Source organism: Peromyscus maniculatus, chromosome 5 (genome assembly GCF_049852395.1).
Source record: "Peromyscus maniculatus bairdii isolate BWxNUB_F1_BW_parent chromosome 5, HU_Pman_BW_mat_3.1, whole genome shotgun sequence".
NCBI lineage: Eukaryota > Metazoa > Chordata > Mammalia > Rodentia > Cricetidae > Peromyscus > Peromyscus maniculatus.
Genome location: NC_134856.1, coordinates 106,602,065 through 106,627,761, shown reverse-complemented (window position 1 = coordinate 106,627,761; position 25,697 = coordinate 106,602,065). Strand labels below are relative to the sequence as shown.

At 45.0% G+C, this 25,697-nt stretch overlaps 1 protein-coding gene across 6 annotated transcripts in view; it reads right to left on the bottom strand.

The window, feature by feature from the left end:
• Dcdc2 (doublecortin domain containing 2) overlaps positions 1-25,697 on the bottom strand; it is a 207,324-nt gene that overhangs the window by 158,570 nt on the left and 23,057 nt on the right. For 2 of the 6 annotated variants that reach the window (XM_076573083.1, XM_042278299.2), the window contains exons 1-3: positions 19,249-19,449; positions 18,155-18,514; positions 13,413-13,467 (exon numbers count right to left, since the gene is read on the bottom strand). In XM_076573083.1, the coding sequence (XP_076429198.1) occupies positions 13,413-13,467; positions 18,155-18,447 (348 nt within the window). In that variant the 5' untranslated portion in view covers positions 18,448-18,514; positions 19,249-19,449. Of the gene's footprint in view, positions 1-13,412; positions 13,468-18,154; positions 18,676-19,248; positions 19,450-25,697 lie in introns of those variants that run through there. The other 4 variants (XM_042278300.2, XM_015995980.3, XM_076573084.1 and 1 more) reach the window with 3 other exon arrangements.

The following is a 25,697-nucleotide window of genomic DNA, read 5'->3' as shown; positions in this document are numbered from 1 at the left end:
GGCAGAGGCAGGTGGATCTCTGTGAGTTCGAGGCCAGCCTGGGCTACCAAGTGAGTTCCAGGAAAGGCGCAAAGCTACACAGAGAAACCCTGTCTCGAAAAACCAAAAAAAAAAAAAAAAAAAAAAAAAGAAGACAACTAAAATAGCTCTAGGCAAGACACTGTCACTAACAACTTGTTAAATAAGGGCACTGAGGCAATGAAAGAAAACCATACCCTGTCTAGACTCACTTCCCAATGTTCAGTCTTCCTTGTACATTTTCTTCCTATCGTGATCAAATCAGGAATGGTAAGCTTTAAAAACCTTCGCCCCCCTCAGAGCACTCCTTCCACAGCAAACAGACTCAAATTCTCCTGCTGTCCGGAAATGCTTCCCTTTACCCAGTTCCCATACTAATGAGCAGGTCTCTCCACGGTGGGCTCAGTTTCCTTCATAAAACAGGAATGGTGACAAACCCTTCATTGCGAGGCTGCTGTGAGGTCTCAGTTGGGTAACCCAGGTAGAGGACTTAGCATACTAAATACATAGCACAGAAATGTGCATGCACTCATAGCAAGTCCCGGGCTTGCAGAGCCTCTAACATTTGAGATTCCAGTAGTTAGTATAGTTGTTGTTATCAACCTGTCCTTGTTACCAAAAAACACCATGAGTGGCTAGGCACGGCAGTAGACACCCTTAGTCCCAGCACTCCGGAGGCACAGGCAGGCAGATCTCTGTGAGTCTGAGGCCATCACAGTCTACATAGTGAGTTCCAGAGCAGTCAAGACTACATAGAGAGACCCTCTCTCAAACATACAAACAAAAAGTGTCCCTTGTGTCTATGAATGGAAACACGATTTGTATAGTTATTGGCTTGGATACAGTAACTATTGCTGTGATGAAACACTATGACCAAACTTAGGGAAGAAAGGGTTTATTTGGTTTACACTTTTACATCACTGTCCATCATGGAAGGAAGTCAGGATAGGAACTCAAGCAAAGTAGGAGCTGATGCAGAAGCCATGGAGGAATGCTAATTATTGGCTTAGTCCTTAGCTTGCTTAGTCTGCTTTCTTATAGGACCCAGAACCACCAGCCCAGGGATGGCTCCACCAACAATGGACTGCCCACACACATACATTGATCACTAATTAAGAAAATGCCCGCCGGGCGGAGGTGGCGCACACCTTTAATCCCAGCACTCGGGAGGCAGAGGCAGGCGGATCTCTGTGAGTTCGAGGCCAGCCTGGACTACCAAGTGAGTCCCAGGAAAGGCGCAAAGCTACACAGAGAAACCCTGTCTCGAAAAAACAACCAAAAAAAAAAAAAAAGAAAGAAAGAAAAAGAAAATGCCCTACAGGCTTGCCTGCAGCCTGATCTTATGGAGGCATTTTCTTGATTGAGGCTCACTCCTCTCAGATGACTATAACTTGTGTTGAGTTGACAAAAATAGCCATCACACTAAAAAAAAAAAAAGTATCAATAAAATGTAAAATGACTCCTAATGATACTGTTACACTCATAGATTCAGTCATCATCAGAGAAGATTCTTCCTGCAGCAGACAGGAACAGATGTAGAAACCCACAGCCAGACACTACACAGAGAGTCCTTGGAACATACAGCTTAAATGGGATGTCTCCATCAAATCCCTCCCCCTCAGAGCTCAGACAATCTCAAGAAAGAGGAGGCAGAAAAAGTGAAAGAGCCAGAAAGGATGGAGGACACCAGGAGAACAAGGCCCTCTGAATCAACTGAGCAAGGCTCATATGAGCTCACAGAAACTGAGGCAGCATGCACAGGGTCTACATGGTTCTACATCAGGTCCTCTGTATATATATTATAGCTTTGAGCTTTGTATTTTTATAGGACTCCTGAGTGCAAACAAGTGGGTCTCTGATTCCTTTTTTTTTTTTTTTTTTTTTTTGGTTTTTTTGAGACAGGGTTTCTCTATGTAGCTTTGCACCTTTCTTGGAACTCACTTGGTAGCCCAGGCTGGCCTCGAACTCACAGAGATCCGCCTGCCTCTACCTCCCGAGTGCTGGGACTAAAGGCGTGCGCCACCACCGCCCGGCAGGTCTCTGATTCTTTCACCTGCCTGAGGGGCTCTTTTCCATCTGTTGGGTTGCCTTGTCCAGCCTCAAAATGGTTTTTGCTTTATTTTATTATGTTTTATTTTGTCATATATTTGGTTGTTATCTCTTAGAAGCCTGTTCTTTTCTGAGAGGCAGAAAGTGAGTGGATGTGGAGGGAAAAGGAGGTATGGAGGAAGTGGGAAGTAAACTATAATCAGGATGTATTGTATGAGAAAAGAACAGATTTTCAATAAAAGGGAGAAAAATAGCTAGCTAGCAGCTCCCCAGGCCAGAAACCTAAGAAGCATCCAAGTAATATCCCTGTTGCATCACCACCTGTTGCAGAAGGTCCCCTACACACTCACGTGTGTCCCCTACACACTCACATGTGTGAACACTTGGTCTCCAGCTCATGGTGCTGTCTGGGAAGATTATGGAACCTGTAGGAGCTTTGCTGGAGGAAGTGGGCTAGCCTTGAGTTTTGATAGTCTGGTCTGGTTTCTTGCAACTGCAGTCACCTCATGTTTCTGTCAGCGTGCCTTCTCAGCCAGGATGGGCTGTCCCTCCTGAAGCCGTGTGCCACAATCAGCTGTCTTTTACACTGATTTCATCATTGACTCTGTCATAGCAATGATGAGAGAAACTAATACTCCACCGTCAGAAAAACCTCATAAACTGTTTCTCAGATCTAACCCTTCTTCCACCCCCATCCCCTCAGCCCTTGGGAGCACCTAATTCATCCCTAAGGAATCAACCTGGCCTCCAGCCTCACAAAGATGGCAAGAGAGACTCTGTCCTCTCCCTGCTGAAACCCCATCAACAGCTTCTAGCTGGCTTTAGGTAAAAGGTGTTTGGTTGTTTTGTTTTGAATTTATATTTTTAACACTGAAGTTGGCTCCTTCCTATTTCCCAAGCCCCACCCCTCACACCACTCCATCCCGACCATTCTGGCTCTGTCCTTCCCATGCCTTCGTCCAGGAGAGTGTGGCCCCTTCTGCCTGGGTGCTCTTCCTCCACTCTGCTGACAGCTCAGTAAAGGTATTGTTTCATCAGGGGAGCTGCTGAAGATAACCCTCTAGCAGTTGCCTCCAGCAGCCTGAGCTTGCTCACTCGGACCATACCGTCCTCCTTCAGGCCAGGGAAGCCCGCCTTGCTGAGACAACTGAGAAAGCCGGGCTCCTGCCAGCCTTCCTTGTCACTGTAAGGCCAACTCACATGAGGCTGGCCACATAAAGACACTTGCTCCATGAAATCTTCTAAAACTTTGTAGACCAGGTCCATTAGGGTGTGGGATCGGAACTAGCAAGGATGGGCATGGAGGTTCATAAATCTTTGGAACTCACAAACGCCTGCTGCTAGAAGAAGAGAAACACGCTGTATAGGCTCCCATTTTGAATTTCCTAGAGAGAGAGGTTCCCCCTTGAACATCAGGCATTGTAGCAAATGTTGTCTTTCCCACAGTCTCAGGCCACTCGGCCTTCTGCCCCCAGCTAGCAGGTGGGCTGAGACTGACTTTATTTCAACAAACAAACATCCAAACTATGTAATCATGGGATGATATCTGAGCTGGCTCTAGCTGGCTGCTCACAAGGGAGTCTCTCATGGTGGTATGTGGGAATTTTCACTGTTGACCAAGCCAGACACTAGGTCCACAGCTGCATACCTTGTGATGAAACCAACTAAATAGAGGTCAATGACCCAGCCCTTTAAGCAGCCTCCACCCCCTGTGCTGGAGCATGCTGGAGCTTGTTTCATGTAGCGCATGGAGATATATGGCCTGCTACTTTAAAGACATGGCCACCTTTGGTGGGTTTTCTGGTGTAGTGACCGATGCAGGCTGTATACCCTTTTGTGAGCCAGTAAGGAGCATCACACCCAAGAAGGACAGTAGGATCTCAGGGACAAACAGAAACTAGGGACTAAGTAATCTAAATGTTTATGTATTGAATTTCTCTTGTTGCTCAAAACAACTCATTAGTATAAGAATAATACAAGCTCTAACACACATGTTTGCCAGTTTCATGGGTAGCAGATTTCCTAAAACCATGTCTAAATGCAAAGAGGATTGGAAATATTTAAAATCAGTGTCAGTCACCTGCTATTGGCCAAAACCAAACCACCAATGAATTAGCTTTGAACAACGTTGATGAGAGTTATTGATGGATTTTTTTTTTCATTCAACTAGCATTTTCCATTTTGGCATGAAAATTTCTCTCATTTTGTTCAAACACAGAGAGAGAGAGAGAGAGAGAGAGAGAGAGAGAGAGAGAGAGAGAGAGAGAGAGAGAGAGAGAGAGAGAGAGAGAGAGCTCAATAGCTCAAAAAAAGGTAAATTAAAAAATGTAAAAGATGAATTTAGACATGGTGGCCCAAGCCTGTAATTTCAGCTACTTTGGAGGCTGAGACAGGAGGAGCCCATTTTCAAGGCCTACCTGCCCACCTTAGCAGGACCCTCTCTCGAAATAAAAACATTAGGAAATGGGGAGGGGCTGTAACTCAGTGGTGGAATGCATGTGCCTGGGCCTCCATTTAGTCTCCAGTTCAGAGAGAGAGAAAGACAGAGAGAGACAGAGAGAGAGAGAGAGAGAGACAGAGAGAGAGACAGAGACAGAGGGAGACAGAGAGACAGAGAGAGAGAAGAGAAGAGGAGAGGAGAGGAGAGGAGAGGAGAGGAGAGGAGAGGAGAGGAGAGGAGAGGAGAGGAGAGGAGAGAAGAGAAGAGAAGAGAAGAGAAGAGAAGAGAAGAGAAGAGAAGAGAAGAGAAGAGAAGAGAAGAGAAGAGGAGAGAGAGAAAAAAAGGGGGAGATAAGGAAAGGAAGGGAGGGAAAGGGACAGGAGGGAAAGGGGAGGAAGAGAGGGAAGAGGGGGGCAGGAGGAGAGGAGGGGACTGACCCCTGCACGTCATCCTCTGACCTTCATACCAGCGTCATAGTGTAAGCATGACCACACACAAAATAGATGAGTATCATTTTAAAAGAACACTACAGCACAGCCAATCGTTCTTTAGCAAAAATCTCTCTCCAAAGCCTTGGCGAAGTTTTACACGTGTTCGAATTGTGAAGTCTGGATTGGCCTGGCTCTCCTTCTAAAGAAATGCTTCTCCTCATAGAGCCCTTCTGCTGAAAGGCAGGATGGGCCCAGAAGAGCAGAGAGGGGCTGCCACCGCTGCTGGACCAATTGACAGGAGCGGATTTTCTTTAGTCTTCAATAAATTAGTACACCTCAGTCGGTTGAGTCATCTGGACTGAGTTCCTAGAGTTAAAGAAAAAGCTATGTAACCCTTTAGTGGCTGCCCCCTTTGAACTTCCCTGAGAACTCAGATTTTCAAGCTAAAAATTAGTGAGCTCAGTCACAGGGTCCCATACCTTCCCACAGCACAGTTAATAATTATACTCAGCTTAATGTCTAGAATCCCAGTCCCAGCCAGAGTACTTTAAGTAGCAGTTTCATGGTATATTTCACTAGAGATTGTGCCTAATGATTAAACGGAACCAGTCAAGTCTCAGAAATATTTGCAATCTGAAGGACATTCATCCAAGCAGGTGACCTGAACCACAGCTCAGGCCCCCACACATTTCCAGCAAGGCAAAGTTTTTCAGTTTCAAGCTTTCTTCACTTCTTCCTCTCCTCCTGGTACCCACCAGGTTCTCCACATGACTAAGCTTAACCCAAGTTCTTATAAAGAAAAAATCCAAAGTGAGGTGGATATATTCAAGAGGGTTCGGCAACCTGGTTTTCCAACAGGGGGACTGCCACGCCTTAGAAAGGCTTCCACTGGGGTCTAAGTTCAGCTCCTACCTGTCAAAGCAGCCATCTTCCCAGGTACAGCCCACCACTTACTTACTCATGAATAGGTCACTTAGGGAAGGACAAGCCCAAATGTCTCTCTTCTTGCTTGTCTTTTTACCCTGACCAGGGCACCTCTACCAGTGGATGAGGACCAGCAAACTAAAGGAGGTCCAAAGAGACCCTTGATTTTGAAAAAGGAAATGTAGGAATAATAATAATAATTACCTTGACTGGGCTGCTGAGGGGCCTTAGTTCACTTCCCCAGATCCACACAGTAAAAGGAGAAAACCACCTTCTGCAGGTTGCCCTCTGACATCCCCACACATACACCAAATAATAAATAAATAACAGGTCTTTACTGATCTTGGGTGTGTGAATCAGCAAGATTCAAGGAAATGAAATGGAGCCCTAAACTATTCTGTGTTCAAATCGGTAGGAACTCAAAATGGGAGGGAAACTGTGAGAGGAAGGAGAGAACAAAAAATTCACTCAGAACCGTGAGCAAAAGCTGGAGCCTGGGCTGGCGTGTCTTAAGAAGGGCGGGTGCAACGCTAACTTTCAGCTGAAGTTTCTACACAACGGAAAAATGCCCTCCAGTTCCATAAACCATTAGTAAATGCCACTGGGATGTGAGGGGATTATGTGGATGTCATGGAGAGTATTTTGTGTCTGGGTTGATGGCATAAGGACTCAGGACAGACCATACACTCCACCAGTACTTTAGAGGAGTAAGGCCAGAACGGGTGAGCATGGTATATTCACCTACAGGAAATCACAAGAGACCTAGGGAAAAATATTGGGTAAAGGCCGTGGTGGGGCACAACTCAGATGTTATCCACATTATATCCAACCAATAACTTACATGTTTATAACCTTTGGAAATTTGTACAAATTTTCCAGGATTTGTGCATTTATTGTTTCTGAAAAATCAGTCCCATTACTATATAATATAATATAAATAATATATTTAACCAAATCTGAATTTTAAAAATTCAAAAACTGTTTTTCTAGCCCCCAAATTTGTTCTTCACCAAAGAAGTTTTTTGACATCAAGTTTTCCAGCAAAGGCCAACACTGACAGAGTTAAAATCAATGTGTCACAGATAAGCACAGTTAAACAAAGTAAGCTTTGCCAACCAGGGCTGTGTTTGGTCCCCAGGAGGCAATCACAATGCCTGGCACACAGGAAATTCTTGTAGAGTGAGTAGTACTCATTCCGTGTAACTCCAAATCATACTGATGGGAAAATAAATCTAATAAACATTTACCTGCAACACAACATAAGGCAGTGGTATCCATAAAGACTTTCAAGTCACTTGAGCAATCTTATCTGTGTGAAACCCAGAAAAATGGAATATTCATACAACAAATGGACGACTACTTTATTCAGCCAATGAGGAACATCAAAATTATAAGAGAATTAAAGCTATTACCAGCAGGTACAATAACTTATTAGTGGGCTTCCCATAAATGCCTAACGGAAGTTCCATTTGCACGTGTTTAAGATGATCGGGTGAAGTCAGCTGGAAGCAACAAGACTGGACTGGACTTGGTATGACAAATGACTGAGAAAAAGAGATGAGGCTTTCTGCAGGGCGTGGGTTCGAATGAAGGACCCTGAGGGGGAGCTAAGGGAAGCAAAGATCAATTCTGGATTGGTTGTTTCCAGGGTGAGATGGGAAATGGGTGTTCACTGGGAATGACTGTGAGGCATGGGTGACTTAGCAGTTAAAATATAGAAACAGCAAAGCTGTGCGGCAGTGCGAGCAGGAGGACGGCAGAGTCAGCATCCAGAGCCCTGAGTTCACTGCGGAGCTGCTGCGTACGCAGTGTGGGAGACCCTGAACTTCCTGCCAGTTCCCAGCCTCTCAACTTGGCTGACGCGGGATGACCTTGTTCTCATATCTTTCCAAACCAATGTTCACTCTTTCTTCTAAACACAGGTTTTGACTCTTTCAGAGATAAATATCAAATAATTTCTTTATGATTTATAGAAAGAAATGTTCTTAAGATCTTCATCTAAGAGAAACAAGCCAAAAATAAAAGACTCATATTTAAAACATTTTCCAACCCCCAAACCTCTACTGCACTTCCCCAGGCCTCCAGACACACTGCTAGCCAGGTGCACATGCCCCTGGAAGACCATAGTTAACAGTGTGGTTTGGATGTGAAATGTCCCCCACAGGTTGTTTGACCCTTGGTCACCAGATGGTGGCGCTGTTGCAGGAGGTTGTGGACCCCCTAGAAGGTGGAGCCTACTGAGGGAAGTGGGTTGAGGGGTGTGCCTTGAGCTTTATAGCTTAGCTGTTCTCGTCCCATGGGCTTCGAGGAGGTGAAAGCCCCAACCTCATGTCCCCATGGTCACAGAACCACTTGCTCCCAAGCCTTCTACACCATGAGGGATAAATACTCTGAAACAGTAAAGTGAAATGAATCCCCTTAAGTTACTTCTCCTCCTATATCTGGTCACAGGGACATAGAAAGTAAGTAACACCGTTGGCTTATTTCTGGTTCCTCCCTGACTCTAAACTCCTACAAGGCAAAGCCATGATGCATTTGGTTTATATACCACATTCAACACAGCTCCAAGGACATACCAAGAGCTTTGGAGTTAGGGTACCTGTTCTGTCCCTCTCTATACATAGTGAGCTATGGCTCTTTCGTGATTAAAGAAATTGTACTCTGAATAACTATTTACAAATGTCACTGTCTGAAAGACTCTGTCCACAGACAGAACAAGGAATACAGGGATAAGAGGTGACATTCACATTTAGGTCAGGGCAGATGGAAGCTTCCATCAGAAGGGTCCACAGATAGTTTTGGAGCAACACAATAATCCCAAAGCAAACAATTTAACACAAACTGTCTCCAAATTGAATCACTGTTCTAGTCAGTCGGGGTTACTATTACTGCAATGAAACACCATGACCAAGAGCAACTTGGAGAGGAAAAGGTTTATTTTGGCTTACAACTCTCAGGTCACACTCCATTGCTGGGGGAAGTCAAGGCAGGAACTCAATCATAGCAGGAACCTGGAGGCAGGACCTGATGCAGAGGCCATGGGCAGGGGGTGCTTACTGGCTTGCTCCCCATGGCTTGTTCAGCCTGCTTTCTTATAAAACCCAGGACCACCAGCCCAGGGATGGCACCACCCACAATGGGCTGAGCCCTCTGCCATCAACCACCACAAATTCAGGAAAGTAAGAGGCTAAGTGTGTCTTGTCACTGCTTGTTATTCTGCCTTCTCGATGGTGCCTGTAGGTATTCAGTCATATGGAAGCAAAACAGACAAGGTAGAGAAACACAAAGAACGGAGGGAGCAGAAATGACATGCAGAGGAGTGAGACCCACCGTGAGCTGGTGAGGGGCTGCACGGCAGAATCTGAAGGGTCTGCTGTGTGAGGACGGGGCGCTCTCACAGATCACACAGTCGAGGAAGGACAGAAGAACCAGGCAAGCTGACTTGAACGTGGGAGCCTATAATGAGGTCTGAAACTTGGCCGAGAGGAAGGGGAGAAGGGTAGCTTAGTTAGGAAAATGCTTCCCAGTACTCACTAGCCGGTGGACACATGTCTTAACTCTGGCTCTGGGAGGACAGAGACAGGAGACTCCCTGAAGCTCACAGGACAGCCAATCTAGATAAACCAAGAAGCTCCAGGTTCAGGGTCAAATAAGAAGATGGAGGACAATTGAGGAAGACACTGAAGTTGAGCTGTGTCTTCCAGGTGCACATGCATCCACACACACACAGAGACAAAGGAGATGAGCCTGGGGGCAGAGCAGCAATGACGGCAGTCAGAACGCTCTGAATGCTGAGGTGAGAAGCTCGACCCGAGTGAGCAGCACCTGCCGCCCGGCCACGGGCACCGCTCTATCTGTATCGCTATGTAAAAAGCAGCCACAGTGCACCAGTCTTGCAGGCACCGGGGGCAGAACAGAAATGCTAAGTCCCAGCCCAGAGGCAGCTGTTCCCCCGCTCTGGTGCCTCGGACTCCTCCTCTGTTCTGCATCACCCCAAAGAAGTGCAGAGACCTTTCTGCAGCAAAGCCCGCTGGGAATAATTAGAACGACCATGCTTAAAGTGACTAGGTGCACTCTGCTGGGGTGCTTTTGGTGTGCAATCCTGCTACTGTAAACTCACTGGAGGGAATTACCTCGGGTTTGAAGGAAATTTCCTCTAATAAGCAGTGTTTATCATTCATGATAATGCATCTTAAAAGGTATTTTTGTATCACTGCTCTGCCGAAGCTTCCCTTTGGAACAACTCTAAACTCTGAAATTCTGTGTACTCTAATCCAGTTTCCAAGTGGTCACTGACGGCCTCTCTCTCACATGTTTGTGTACTCCAGCAGTGGCCATGCATGGGTTCTGCAGAAGGTGTGCAGTGTGTTCTCAGTGGACACTGAGTACTGGGAGGAAATCCTTGCCTTAGATCAGAGAAGAAGGATTCATACTTTTTACGAGAGGCTTCCAAGTCCTTTTTCAAGGTTTGAACACAGTCTTCTAACTTATGAACTTGCTGAATTCCAAAAGTTTGATCATAAATCATGTGTGGAAGACAAAGCTACTTCCCCACATCAAGACTTGCCTATGCAAGAGTTGGGGGTCTCAGGGCAACCAACAACTACTTTTCCACAGAGAGCAACGAGCAGTCCCCACCCCCATCCTACCCTCTGTCTATACAAATCAGATTTCCAAGACCTCCTGTGAACATCGGCACAGTTCCACAGACAGTACCAGAGCCTACTGATCATACACAGGACAAGAGTCATAAGAAAGTAATGTTAAAAAAATTATGCAACTCTTACATTTCCACTTAATGTAGCGCTTTACAGCTCCTCTTCGGCATCAGTAAACTCCCAGCACTATTGCTTGTGTGTTTGGGACCTTCATTAAGTTAAATAAGCACAGCAATGCTGAGATGGTCAATCTGAACACCAAAGCAGCAGCTTCCTGACTAACAGCAGTGAGGTGCACGGCGTGGATACCCTGGAAAGGGTATCACTAGTGTACTCACACGATTTAGAACTTGCTGGGTCACTGAAACCATAGAGAGTAAATCAGGAATTAGTGAGATGGCTCAGCAGATAAAGGCATTTGCCAAAGCCTGGCTGCCTAGTTCCAGCCTCGGGCCCTACATGGTAGAAGGAGAAAGGAGAGAAGGGAATCCCCTCCTACAAGTGGCCCTCTAAACTCCAGGTGAGTACTATGGCACGTACACAGCCCCCCACCACAATAATACCACAGACCTAACGGTTAAAACTATATTTCCTTCTTTAGATATATTAATTATGTATGTATGATTGTTTTGCCTGAATATGCATGTGAACTCTGCGTGTGTGTGCATGTGTGTGTATGTGTGTGTGTATGTGTTTGTGTGTGTGTGTGTGTGTGTGTGTGTGTGTGTGTGTGTGTGTTTGTGTGTGTGTGTGTGTATGCTTCCTATAGAAACCATAAAAAGACATCGGATTCCCTGGAACTGGACTTACAGATGGTTGTGGTATCTTGGTTTTGTATGTTATTTTTGTTTTGATTTTGACTTTATGCTGGTTTTATGAGACAAGGTCTCGTACAGCCCCAGCTAGCCTCTAAAGCACTATGTAGGTGAGGATTCTCTTGAACTCCGAACCTTTTGGTTGTGCTAGGATCACAATTATACAGCACCACATGCAGCATGGAAAAGTTACTCTCAATAAACCTGCTGCACACCTCTTACACTTTACTAGACTCACGCCTACACCACAGAGGCTGGAGCTCAAGCTGTCAAGTAATTCACACATTTCAAACTCTACCACAGACATACATGTTCAACACCGATCGCATCCTATTTCAAAGGCGGCCTGTTTCAAACAAGTGTGTACAGATTCATGTCCAGAACTAATCCACTAATCTATTCTCTATTTCTGCTCAATATAACTATTAACAAGAGCTCATTCTTTATCCATAATATAAACAACCAGAAAAATGTACACCTTGTCTGTTTTAAGCTTTAAGGCCCATCACTTTCATTAATGTGATATGCATTGAAAAAAAACAGAAGCGATAGACAATATATTGTTTTAAACAAGATCTGGAAATAGCACCTCTTCCATAAACCATTCAGTGAATACTCCTTGAATAATGAACGTAACCTCACATTCTTCATGTAATGCACAATTCGAGATTTTACCTTCGATGACTTTCCTGGAGGGATCTAGGCAGCTTGGTGCATGCTTAAGTAGAATGAAGAGAAAGGGGTGAGACTGTACACAGTGTCTCCGGGGTCTGGACTTTGAACGGAGGAACTGCTTTTCTATATGGTAGTGCTGGATTTGAGAGACATAATGGGAAGAGTGTCCACCTGGGCTGGTGGGCAGAGTTCAGTCTGACCTACATCTGCCCATGCCTCACTGGAGCACTTCAGGCTATCATCTTAGCTTTAGTTTTTACTGTTCTCACCTACGAACCGAGGAAAACATGCTATAGAATTACTAGAGGTTCCACCAGGCTTTCAGAAGCAACTTAGAACATGGTGCTCTGGTTATCTGGTGCACACGGCTCCCCTCCAACCCTCCTTCCTGCAAGAGTCTGTCAGCTGTGCCCAGTAGAAAGTTAATGCAAGTTGGAAGTGGTTTTCACACATTACATCAGCTGAGGCTGGAACCCAGTGGCAGAATGTTTGCTTAGCATGTTCAAGGTCCCAGGTTCGATCCCCAGAACAAAAACAAACAAAAAGGCATGGTGACACACATTCCTAGCTACTCTGGAAGCCCAGACAGAAATTTAAGTTCAAAGGAAACCTAGGCTACATTAGCTGGAGGCTAAGCTTAGGAAGATCCTGTCTCCAACATGATAGATAGATAGATAGATAGATAGATAGATAGATAGATAGATAGATAGATAGATAGATAGAGGAAGGACAGGAGTGTAACTCGGTAGCAAAGAGCTTGCTTAGCATGTGTAAAGCCTTGGGTTTGATCCTTAGCACAATAAAAGATAAAAATAATGAAAACAAAGCAGACACATTTTTGAGCCAGGCATGGAGGCGCACACCTTTAATCCCAGCACTCCAGAGGCAGAGGCAGGTGGATCTCTGTGAGTTCCAAGCCGGCCTGGTCTACAGAGTGAGTTTCAGAACAGCCAGGACCATGGAGAGACCCTGCCTCAAAGAAACCAAGGGTAATGACACAGCAAGGCCAACATGGGACCGCTTGTCTGAGGAGAGCCTCGGGCTGGAAGTGTGTTCCTGGCTGCCTCTGACAGGCAAGCTGTCAGGAGGGAGGCGGGATTCCTTACGGGCTTTGAACAGAGATGTATCCACCACTACTCAAAATCTTCTCACTTTGAACAGGGAGACTTGTATGGGAGAAGGTTTCATCCAATCCTGCATGCCTGAGGACTTATCTCTTCATTTCTGAAAATACTCCAGCAAAGAAAGGACCACTCTTTCCTTAAAACATATAATGCCCCTCATATACATTTAAGAACTCGTATCTTACTATTAGAGTGTTGTCCACATGTCAGACATACTACAAGAAACAACAACCAAAAGATGGCATTAATTCAAAGCTTCAAAATAGAATTTGTATTACCTCAGTATTAACAGTTTCCATTGGTCTTTTCTTGATTTCTCCTATGTCCAAGTAACTAGAAGGTTAAAAAAAAAAAAAAAGTAAGGATTGACTTTACATGTTTGAAGTCAGTTACATAAAATGTGTAAGCATTATTACAAAGTAAAGCCAGTCATAGGAAATGTATACGCCTGAGCAGAAATCAGAAGACACAAGTGTTGTGAGGCCGCTGTTCACATGGCCTCACCAACCAAAGCTGAAAGCATCTGCCTAAACATCAAGAGAACTAAAGTGGAGGGAATACATGCTCTGCTAGGAAGATTTCTCCCTAATAGTAGTTTATCACTCTGGACTTACTCTCCTTCTCTCCTCTCCTTCTCCCTCCCCCTCCGCTCACCCTCACGCTCTCCTCCATTATTTTTCCTTTTTTTTTAGAGACAGTGTTTTATACACTGAAAACTAGGCTTGAACTCACTGTGTCGCCAAGAGTAACCTTGAATTTCTGATCCTCCTGCTTCTACCTCCCTAGTGCTGGGATTACAGGCAAACGCCACCACATCTGCTTTATGTGGCGCTGGGGCCCAAACGCAAGGCATGCAAGTGCTCTACCGACTGACTCACCCTCTAGCTCTTTAACGTAGCTCCTTCATTCTGTAAATTCTACGAATGGCATTCATTACAAAAGTTAGGTCAAAGGAAATAGTGAAAGCCTGGGAAAGACAGACTGGGCGTCAGAGTCGAACCTGGGAAAGACTGGGTAGGGTCCCCAGTGACACCGAAGCGCCCAGCCATGTGGGGTGGTTTAGGCCTTGGATCAGCTTACAAACAGATGGGGCTAGTTGACCTCTGATACTCTCACTATCCCATTCCTCTCCACGACAGATACTAACTAGTGGCTGTTGCCTAAGCACAATTTGCAAATGTGTTATCTTTGTCAACTTCAGAGGACCAGCCCATCAGTGTCATCTAGTTCCAGTTTTACATGCTTACCAAACTGTCTTATAAATAAGGGATACTAATTATTTTAACATAAAAATATAAATCTAGCTTCTAATTTATAACCACAATTAGAGACTCAACTATCTTAACTACTATAGCAGACAAGTAGTCAAAAAAAAAAAAAAAGAGTTTATTCAGATGGTAAAGAAGCCCGCCATTAAGCCTGAGTTCCATCCCTGTGACCTACATGGTGGAAGGAGAGAACTGACTTCCCAAAGTAGTCCTCTAACTGCCGCCCTCACCCTGTGCATGCACACACCTGCACACAGGTGCATACAGCAATAATAAGTTGTTACAAGTTTATATATTAGAATTAACTTTGGCTATTGAATTGGGCTCACCATCGCCTGATGATGTTTGGGTTTTTTTGGACAGAATGTTAATTGGTATGGAACTTAAACTACATTTCCCTATGCAAATAGCAATTGCGTGAGATGGTGTGGACAATCCATATCAGCAATGAAATTGGTCTTTGGGGAACTCCCTGGATGTATTTCTATCAAGACAACAAAATATTCTGTTGCATACAGGAGAATAGCTCCTGTTTTATATCCTAAGTGTCTCAGACCTAACAGGTTAATGGAGGTGAGACAACTCCAGAATGTGTGAGGAACGTTTAGAGGTGTGGGTCTGTGCACTCGGGTGAGCTTGTTCATACGCACGCTGCCACTCACATGTGGGGTCCAAGAGCAGTTCTGTAAACGGGTGCTCTCCTGCCACCTTGACCTGGGCTCCAGGGGTCAGACTGACGTCACTGAGCTTGCAACGCGAGCACCTTTAACCATTCGACCATCTGTCTCATTGGCCCCAAGAAAAGTTTTAAGAAAAATACTCTCTAAAAGTTCTGTAAAAGAAAGATTTAAAACTTACCTGGACTTTAGAGACAATGTCAAAAATATGAGAAATGTCTAAGTGAAAGACATTCCAGAAGAAAACTGGTCACCTGTTGACAGGGATTTTGCTGTCTTCTCCAACATTATGTTGGCTCAAAGTGAAAACCCACAAATGATCCTCAGCACTCTTCAGACTCTTTCATTCTGTCGGTTGCTTTGGTTGTTATACAAACATACAACGCTAAGCTTCAAACATCCAGCACTTAAATCTTTAGTGTCTGTCCCTACAAGCATAGACAGATACTCACTGCTACTTGAACACCAACGTCAGCATGGAAAACTAACTGTGGGGACTTCAATAGCAAACTTAGTTTCTGTGTTCTCGTGTGTGAAATTAAAAGCAAAAATTAACACTACAGACCCACTACATACATATAAAAAGTGGTTTGAAAAGCAAGTTCTGTTTGTCTTGAAGCTATAGTTTTTCATCCTGAATTGGTAATAACACTCCAACAAAGAGAGATGTGAATGACTATAGTTTAAAGCTTTCGGCTGTTCAAAACCTGAACCAGATTTCCATTCTCACAAAAATTATTCTGTCTCTAAATGGATTGTTTTTGTTGTTTTTGCCGTTGTTGTTTGAGATGGGAGCTCACATTACCTGGGCTGGTCTTCAACTCCTGTTCCTCCTGTTTCTATCTCCCAGGTGATAGGATTACATGCCCCACTACACTCAGCTATGAAAATAATTTAATTTAAAATATAGACATAATGCAAGATACTGGCCATAGAGAAACCTTGTATTTATAAAATACAGTGGCATCTACAAAATGCATTCATAGCCATAGTTTTTACCTTTCTATTGTTTTAACATAGGGTCCCGTGCATCTAAGGCTGGCCCAGTACCACATAAAACCAGGTTTAGTGACACTTTGAGAGACAGAGGCAGGAAGGTTATAAGGCTCAGACTGACCGTGAACTTCCAGTGTAGAAGAAGATGGTCATAAACTTATGATTCTCCTGCCTCTGCCTCTTAAGAGATCAGGGTACAGATGTATGCACCATATCTGGTTCTGTGGGGTTCTGGGGATCAAGGATTTGTGCATGCTATGTAGCACTCTCTCAATTCAACTCCACCCCCAACTCCACCACTGATTGGTTGATTGCAAATACTTGCCCACAAACACAGCTATAAGGAGCTAGCAAAGCCTAAGTCTTCTGGTTGTACTTCTAAGTTTCTGAAGGTTGAGGCAGGAACTTGGGAGTTCAAGGTCATCCTTGGATACATATAGGGTTGAAGACTAGCCAGGATTACATGAGGCCTTCTCAAAGAAACAACAAAAACAGTTCTAAATTTCATTTAGACACCCACAGTGTTTCACTGAGCTCTTTTCTCTAGAGTTAGACAAATTATGCCTAAGAGAAGTTTCAGAGAAGGAAAAAAATAAATTCAGAAATACCCCTTGTCTTCCATAAGGAGACTCTTTCCATTCCCAGGGAGCAGGACCCCTGGAGTTCAGCTTATACAAGCCAAGTGAACAAGGACATGACTAGAGAACTTTGGTATTTGGTATATGGAAGTATTTTGGTGGAAATGCTTCCATACAATTAGAAAATAATCACAGGAAATAGATTTATAATAAATATTTTTAAACTTTTTGCTATTCTGGGGCCCAAGATAAATTTAAATTAAAATACCCTATTTTAGAGCTATAGAATATAGATTATCTGTAATTCCATGATTCCATTGGTAGATACAACCAAGAAATAAAAAGAAAACAAATGCTCACAGAAACATTCTTCATAATAGCCCCCGAGTGAACAACCCAAATATCCATCAACTGTTTAATGGATGAAGAAGAATCATTAGATCCATGTCATGGAAAACTACTCAACTGGAGAGTGGGACTGGTACATGCTACAGTGTGGATGAACCTTGAAAGTGTTTCAGTGGCAAACAGGACAGACGTCAAGTCCACGTGTTGCACTATTCTATCCCCTAGTTACAGGAAATAGATTGGTGGTTTCCTCATGCCTGGAGGAAGAGGAAGTTAGGGGTTGTCGATTTCTAAAGGTAAGTGATCGAAATACTGTAAAATGAATTTGTAGTGATGGTTTGCAACTCTGGAAATCATGGAAATGGGTAGAGTCTCCAACATATACGTCAGTAAAGCCTTAGAACATGAAATGTAAGCGTTTACTATCCTGTCCACTCCTGACAACTCTCAACTCCCACATAAACTTGAGTACTTTTCTTACTGTTCCTATCTCTTTGTGATGTGCATTAAAATTATCAGTGTTCAGGTGGGAAGTCCTCAAAGATGAGTCAAGTCTGTCTATCTTAGTTCACGCCGCAGACCTTAAACTGTTGCTAGTTCACAGAAAATGACCGTGGGGAAAGTGGCCTGCGGGTCCTAGAGAGAGACGTGCACAGACAGACACAAAAGTCAGTGGACTTTTCCAAGCACTCTGTGACTAGCACAAACACCCAGGATACGGGAAGAGGGCACAGCACCTGGCTGTGTGCATTCTGCTTGCAATGAAGGAATTCCAACAATGAGGAGGGAGATCATAACAGGACATTCAGCCCTTGGAATTAATTTGAAGAAATTTTTTTTTAAGCTAACGGAGTGGGCTTTAATAAAAATACAAAATAAGCCTGTAATCTCACATTTGGGAGACTGAGGCAGGAGAAAAGCAGATAGTTCAAAGCCAGCCTGATCTACATAGTAAGTTTCAGGCTGGAGCTACAGGGACTCTGTCTCGAAATAACCAAATAATGCTGTTGTTTCTACACTGTTTAGCTCGTCATTGAGAATCCACACCTATTGCTACCGGAGTGAAATTCCTTCTCCAGTTTCAACCCTACCTGCAACTGCCAGCACCTTGCTAGACCCACCACGCCCACGGCGCAGAGGCACATTGACTCACTTGAGCTTCTTGAAGGCTTCCTGGCCCCCAGCCACGTAGTTGCCCCCGCTCTCGATCTGGTCCAGTTTCCGGATGCGGTGGCCGGTCCTCGGGGTGTAGATGTTCCTAACGGCCCCAAAGGGCGCCTGCACGCCGCCCGTCACTTCCTTGAGGAAGACGTCGAAGCTGGACACCTTCTTCTCATGAATGACGACACGGCGCCCGGCGAAGAAGGGGTCCCCATTGCGGTACACCAGCACACTCTTCACCACTGGCTGCGACAGGTGGCTGGACCTGGCGCTGGGGCCGTTCATCTTCTCCGCTGGACGCTGGACCCGCTAGCACTCCGCGGGCCTGCAACACCAGTTCGTGGACCGCCTCCTGCAGGGACAAGGAAAAGCCACTCGCAGGTGAAAAAGGGCTCGCCCGTGCGGAACCAGCCCCAGCAGGTAGCAGTTCAAGTAAGGCGCGGCGCGGATGGCCAATCAGTGCTCGCAGGCTCGCACACCAGTCTCTCCCGCCCCGCAGCACCCAGGTGTGCTGTCTGGGAACCCGCGTCGCCGGGGCTTTAAACCCCTGCGCGAGCTGAGACAGGAGGGACAGCGGCGGACGCGCGCACTCAAGCGCGCGCACACGCACACGCACTCAAGCGCACCTTAACATGGCGAGATTCAGTGCCTATCATCATCACAGCTGTGTTGTTTCTCCCAACCGCTTCGCTTTTTTGTCTTTCGCTGGTCTTGCACTCTAACACCACCAGATCATTCGCCACCCCACCCCAATAAAGCCATTAAAATCTCGGCTAAAGTTGCCGGGATTTTCCTTTGAGGAAAACAAACTACTTAAAAATGCATTGAGCAGTTCGGACGCAGTGGCGCAAATCTGTCATCCTAGAATTAGGGTGGCTAGGACTGGAGTTTTGCCTCGAGTTCGAGGCCAGCCTGGACTACCTAAAAAGTTTTAAGCCAGCCTCAGTGTCAACCAGACTAAATTAATATCAATAAATTAAGTAATCTGCACAGATAGAAGCTCCTGAGTCCGAAACCCCGGCACTCCGGTCTGGCCAGCGCCGCCCAGTGGTGAGGCTCGGGTGGGCCCGTCCAAGTGGTACCTACCGAAACTCGCGGGAAGTGGGGGAGGGGCTGGGGAGGGGCACAGGTGGGGGCGGGGCGGGCTGCAGGCGCTGGGCCAGCACGGCGGTGAACCCTAGTCCGCCGCGCGTCCCTAGCACCGGTCCTCCCGCCGCCGTTAGAGTCTTCTGAGGGCCTGCCAGGCCCGCGGGGAGCCCAGTTTGTTTTTTTTCTCTCCGTTTCCATAGCAACTGCAGCCTCGCGCGGAGAGTTAGCCTATGAACTAGGTCTGGAGCGCGCTTGTTCCCCATGAGCTTCCCTGGCTGCCTCTGGCATCAAATGGTAAGGGGTTGAGAATGAAGTTACCATGCCAATGCTGTGCCAGTGTGGGTCTTGGAGACCGACACACAGCTAGGTAGGTGATACCCTACAGTAGTTTCAGTGCCTGCTATGTGACGACGATTAAGGAGTGTGTTTACAACTTGCTCTGCCCACAAGCTCTTGCCTCCACACTGGCTGTGTAAATTATTAGGTCAGGCTGTGGAGTCCAAATGGAGTTGGGATTTTAATCAAGAACTTTAGTAAGGCCACAGGTGGCAGAGTACACCAGTGAGGGAGCTGATGGCAAGAGGATTGGCCACCAGTTTCAGGGCAGGCTGGAAGAGTAAGACTGTAGGGTTAGGGGCCAGCCAAAGAAACACACCCTGGCCCTGAAACCAGAGCCAAAGAAACAGTCTACCACTGACGAACTTAACACCAAAGCCAACCAAACCCTGAGCAAGAAAATCAACCAATCCCTGAGGTCAAAATTCAGCCAGTCTCTGAGCTTGCCCAAACTCAGATTGAAATCTGACCAATTTCCACCCTGAAAATCTTCACCCTGGAACACCACCACCACCACCACCACCAAGAAGTCCTATATAAGCCTTGTACCTGTTCAATTGGCAACTGCCTTTTCCCGCCCTGGCAGAGGCAGCCACCCTCGTGGATTCCTCCCTCCCAATAAATCTCTTGAATGAGGTTTGGGTCAGACCTTCTTTCACCGGAGTGGAGTGGAGCAGAGAAGAAACAACTTTTCACTGGAGCAGAGCGGAACCCTAGCCGAGCAGAGTTGTTACACTCCACCAGCCGGAGCCGAACTCTGTAACAACTTCGCCAGGAAAACTCTCCCCTGCCGGAGCATTGTTACAGTGGGGAAACCCCTCTCTGGAGCAGAACTGTAAGCTGCCACGCTTAGGGTATACCAATTCCTTGGCTCCTGTGTGCCTGGATCCCTGCCCATCCGAGCTGCAATGCGTCCAAAGACCCTGTCGTACGCCCCCCCCCGCCCAAAAAAAAAAAAAAAAACTAAAGCAAGCAAACAAGAACCTCAGAAGGGCCAGGAGTGCTGACACACATCCTTAAACCCCAATACTAGAAGTAGAAGCCGGCTGATCTGTGAGTTCAAGGCAACCAGTTACATATCCAGTTTCCAGTCACCTGGGGCTACATAGTAGACCCTGTCTCGAAAACATAAAAAAAAAAAAAAAAAAAAAAAAAAAAAAAAAAAACCTCAGTAAAGCTGCTTTGTCCTGTCCAGTTTGAGGGACAAATAAAAATAGATAGATAGACAGACAGACAGACAAATAGATATCTGCTGAAACAAACCAAATCACTGTTCCCCTTACTCCTGCTAAATACGTCCACATTTTTAAAGCAGACATTGCCATTTTGCATTTGAAAACTTTGTCCCCAGCCAGTAGAGTGTTTAGGGAGGGTGTGGAACCCCTTAAGAGGTGAAGTATCACTGGAGGAAATGGTCACTAGGGGCGGGTCTTGAGGTTTACAGACTCATCTCATTTTCTCACTAGTCTCTGTTCCTGACCCACACAGCGGTGAGCAAGCAGCCGCCATCAGCTCCTGCCACCCTCGTGCAAGCACATGCCACTGTGTTCTGTAGCAAGACGAAATAAATCTCTCCTAATTTCATTTGTTTCTTGTTAGGTGTTTGGTCACATAAATGAGGAAAACAGCCAATAACAGCAGGTGTTCCTACTTCTTCATATTTGAGTAAAAATTTTTAACACTGTACATTAAATGCTAACAATGCGCCAAGCACTGCATAAGGCACTTTACACACACACTATCTAATGTAATGCCCATAATGATCTTTACATACACACTATCTAATGTAATGCCCATAATGATCTTTACATACACACTATCTAATGTAATGCCCATAATGATCTTCAGATGTGGAAACAAATGTTCAGAGAAACTGAGGAAATTTACCTGAACTAACTTACATACAAGACTTCAAACTCAGTCTGCCCTATTACAGAACTCCCTTAACCATGGTGACGTAACAATATGAAACATGAACATGTGAGGGTTGCAATATGGGACAGAATGATTGTGGTTTCGTTTGGTTTGGGGTTTGTTGTTGTTGTTGTATTTGTTTGGTTGTTTTTGAGAGAGAGGATCTCATATGGCCCAGGCTAGCCTCAAACTTGCTATGCAGCAGAGGATCATCTTGAGCCTTTGGTCCTCCTGCCTCTTTCTGCTGAATACTGGAATTGCAGGCATGCCTTGCTATACATGGGGTGCTGGAGATGAAACCTGGGAGCTTCATGCATGCTAGGCAAGCATTCTACGAACTGAGCTACATGAGCGGCCACAGAAACATTTTAATTACAATCACAAACCACAATGATTGAAAATTGGCAGCGTTCAAGGGTCAAAGCAAATAGAATAATACAGAGAGAGCAGAAGAGCAAAATTTTGGTTCTGGGAATACACAGGTGGAGGGTCTGTGGGAAAAGGAGCTATGAAAAGTCATCTAAGCACTCAGACTCCAGCCCTGTAAAGCTCTCTACGGTCCCCACCAGCCCTGCCCAGAATGAAAACATGCTCCCTGCTCAAAACTTAAGAGCTTCCAGAAGGCGGGCACAGAGCACTAAAGGAAGCCCAAGATCCTTCTGGGTGTGGGACTTGTCACCAGTCTGTGAAGCCACCCACATCTGTATTCCCTGACTTTCATGATGGTATCTCCAGCCAGGATTTATCTCCTGAGTCACTCTTGATCATGGAGTAGTAAGATAAAAGCTTACCAACATTTTCAGCTCCTAAACTGAATAAAAAGGGAAACAAGAGAAAGTCACCTGAGCACTGGCAGCCCCCTTTCTCTGTATCCTGCTCTGTGGAGTTGTGGGAGCCGGGAGCTGCTGCTACATGCTCTCAACACCTTGGGTCCACCTGCCACCATGTCTTGCCTGCCATGATGGATTGCAGTCTCTCAGAGAGCAAAATAAAACTCTGTCCATGAAGTTCCTTATCAGGTATTGGGTCAAAGCAATGAGAAAGCACCACACATTTTCGTAAAACATCTTTTCCTTTGCTCCCTTTCTCTACAAGTGGACTCCACCTACTCATTTGCTCAGAGCTGGAACATGAACATTTCTCCTACTTATATATTTAATGATCTCAGAGAAACAGCCAACTGCAACACAAAATAAAAGTCGATGTACCTGCTCTCTCTCCCTGCTCCTTTCATTTGCTGATTGGTCTTGAAGTCCTTTTGTTAGGCAAAAAGGCCAATGGTGAGCAAATGAAACATGCTTTAAGAAGCCAGAAAGGTCAGATAAACCCTTATCATAAACGAGTGAAGTACAATTAGAAGTTGCCCAGTGCAGAAAGATTGGGGGTGGGAGTGAGAACACACACAGGAAGGCCGGGAGGGTTCCTTTTTAGTATCTCCTGAGAGTGTAAATGTATGAACAAGATGGCCCCAAAGGATAGTTAAGGAGGTTTTAGTGTGCACTGGCAGTAGTGCCAGGTTCTGGGTACCTCCTCCAGTGTTTTTCTATTGCATTTGTCTACTGACACAATACAACCAAACTTACAGCACGCATTTATGAGTGTTCTTTGGCCACTGAAGATTTACCAATCCCACCCCTTAAGTATTTCTTAAATTCCCTTATTCCAACCCTTTTCTACCTACCAAAAGCAAGGAACCATCCCCTAAAACCTGACCCAATTTCTGGTTTTGTTTCCCTGTTTTCCATTCTCCACAACCAGTCAGCCTGAAAGACTGTTGAAAAACAAATGTATTCCTTCCCTTTCTAGCTTAAAATTCTGCTGCTGATGCTTTAATTCCAGCGCTTGGAAGGCTGTGGCAGTGAATTGCTATGACAGTGAATTGCTGTGAGCTTAAGGCCAACTTGATCTGCATAGAGACCCTGTCTCAGAAGCACAAACACTCTGAAGATGCTTCCCTTTCCATGAGGGGAAATATGGCATCATCAGCTAGGGTTACATTGTCCTGCTACCTCATCCTCTCTCCCCTCTCATGGCCCTTGCTACGCCTCTCCAAACCCCAAGCTTGACTCTCCACCTCCTTTAATATCCCTTTGGCTGTGCTTTCTGCCCCTGCCCCAGTCTCCATTTATCTGGCTCCCTCAATGTATCAAGCCTCTACCTAAATATAATTGCTCCAAAAAATAATTTCTGTGCCACTCCCCAGATAGGGATGCGTGCCCCATATATTATTATATATTGTTCCTCCATTGTTCTACCATCTGTAATTATGTCTTTGGATAATGATAGGTTTAATTATGAATCTTCACATAATTGTATGCCTGATCTTAGAACTGTATGCTATGGGTAGAACAGGGAAAGGATTTTGCTTATTTTATTCATGCTTCTTACCAGTGCCTAGCGCAGAAAGGAAAAAATAATTATTTCATGAATAAATAGAAAATAAATAATTAAAAATTTAGGAAAAAATAAGCTGTTAAAAAAAACTGAAAAATGTTCCTAAGCCACAAATTACAGTTTCAGGTCAGTAAATAAGCATTCAGCAACTAAATAATTGGGGGGGAGGGTTGTTTTGTTTGGTTTGTTTGTTTGGTTGGTTGATTAATTTTGTTTTTTGTTTTTATTTGTTTGTTTGTTTGTTTGGGGTTTTTTGAGACAAAGTCTCACTACTACTGTTGTTCAGATTTTTGTTTGGTTTGGTTTGTTTATGTTTGTTAAAATTAACAGTTTGGCTTCAGATAGAAAATGCCTAGTTATGTACAGATGGGATCAAACATACAGAATAAGTTCTCCTGCCCAGGATGAAGGTGTTTTATTTGTTGCTGGGGGTCAGACTTGGTCCCCCCCACACACACACACACTAAGCAAGTGCTCAACCACTGAGCTAGGATTTTAATGTTTATAGCAGACAATACAGACATGAATGAAATGAGGAGCTGATTTCTAACTCACCCTTAGAGAGTGTTACAGCTGCTTTTCAGGTGTGTGTGTGTGTGTGTGTGTGTGTGTGTGTGTACGTGCCTAAGTACAGGTATTTGCAGAAGCTGGAAGAGAACATTGTATCCCATAGAGCTGCAGTTACAGGCAGTTGTGGGCCACCTGGCATGGATACTTGGAACCAAACCCTGGACCTCTGAAAAGCAGCAAGCTCTCTTATTGCTGATCCATCTCTCCAGTTCCACACTAAAACCCAGGGCCTCACTCAGAGTTCCCAGGAGTATGATCAGCAAACGCAATATTCATGGTGAATCTAGAAACAATAACATCATAACTAAATTATATTTATGCCAGGCAGGCAAAGTTAGTTTGGCATCAGAAAAATAATTGAATCCCCTGTGTTATATATTAAAGAAGAAAATCATATGATTGTTTCAAAAGTTACAGGTCAGATTCAATATTCAGTTAAGACAAAAATCTTAGCAAACTAGGAGTAAAGCAGAATTACGGGAGGCTTGGGGTGTATCTCAGCAATAGAGTGTTTGCCTAACACACACTGGTTCAGGATGCCTGGGCTCCAACCTCAACATCAAGAAAAAGCAATAGAATTGTGGCAACATGACAAAGGACATCGATCAAAGTGAAGCTACTACAGACTGCACAGCTAATGACAGAACGTTGAAGACGGCTTCTGTGAGACTGAGAACAAGATGAAGCTGACTCTAGGCCGTGTCATTGGAAAGTGTGCTATAGTCCCTAGCCAATGCTGTAAACCAATGACAAAGAAGCAAGGTCTAAACAAAGTTCTGAAAGTATATATGGGAAATCTAAGACAATCTAGAGCAGGAAGCCTTATGCTGAGGGTGTTTACCATTTGTCCCTGATCACTAACGGAGCATGGCTTTATCTTGGCTCACAGTTGAGAAGAATGCAATCCATCATGGTGAGGAAGGCATACCAATAGAAGCAGCCAGGTCTATAGCGCCAACGAGGACCACAAGCAGAGAGAGGGAACCCCAGCACTCATAAGCTTCCTTCCCCCCGCCATTTTTATTTAGTCTGGGATCCCAGCCCATGAGATGGAATATTCACATTCAGGTCTCTCTTCAGCCTCTCATCTAGAAACATCCTCACAGGCACACCCACAAGTCACCCCATTAGTGGCCTAGTTTTTTTCTTAATCCAATCAAACTGACCATCTCAGCCAGCCATCACACTGTAGCTTAAGATCTGACAGATGTGAGGCTGGAGAGATGGCCCAG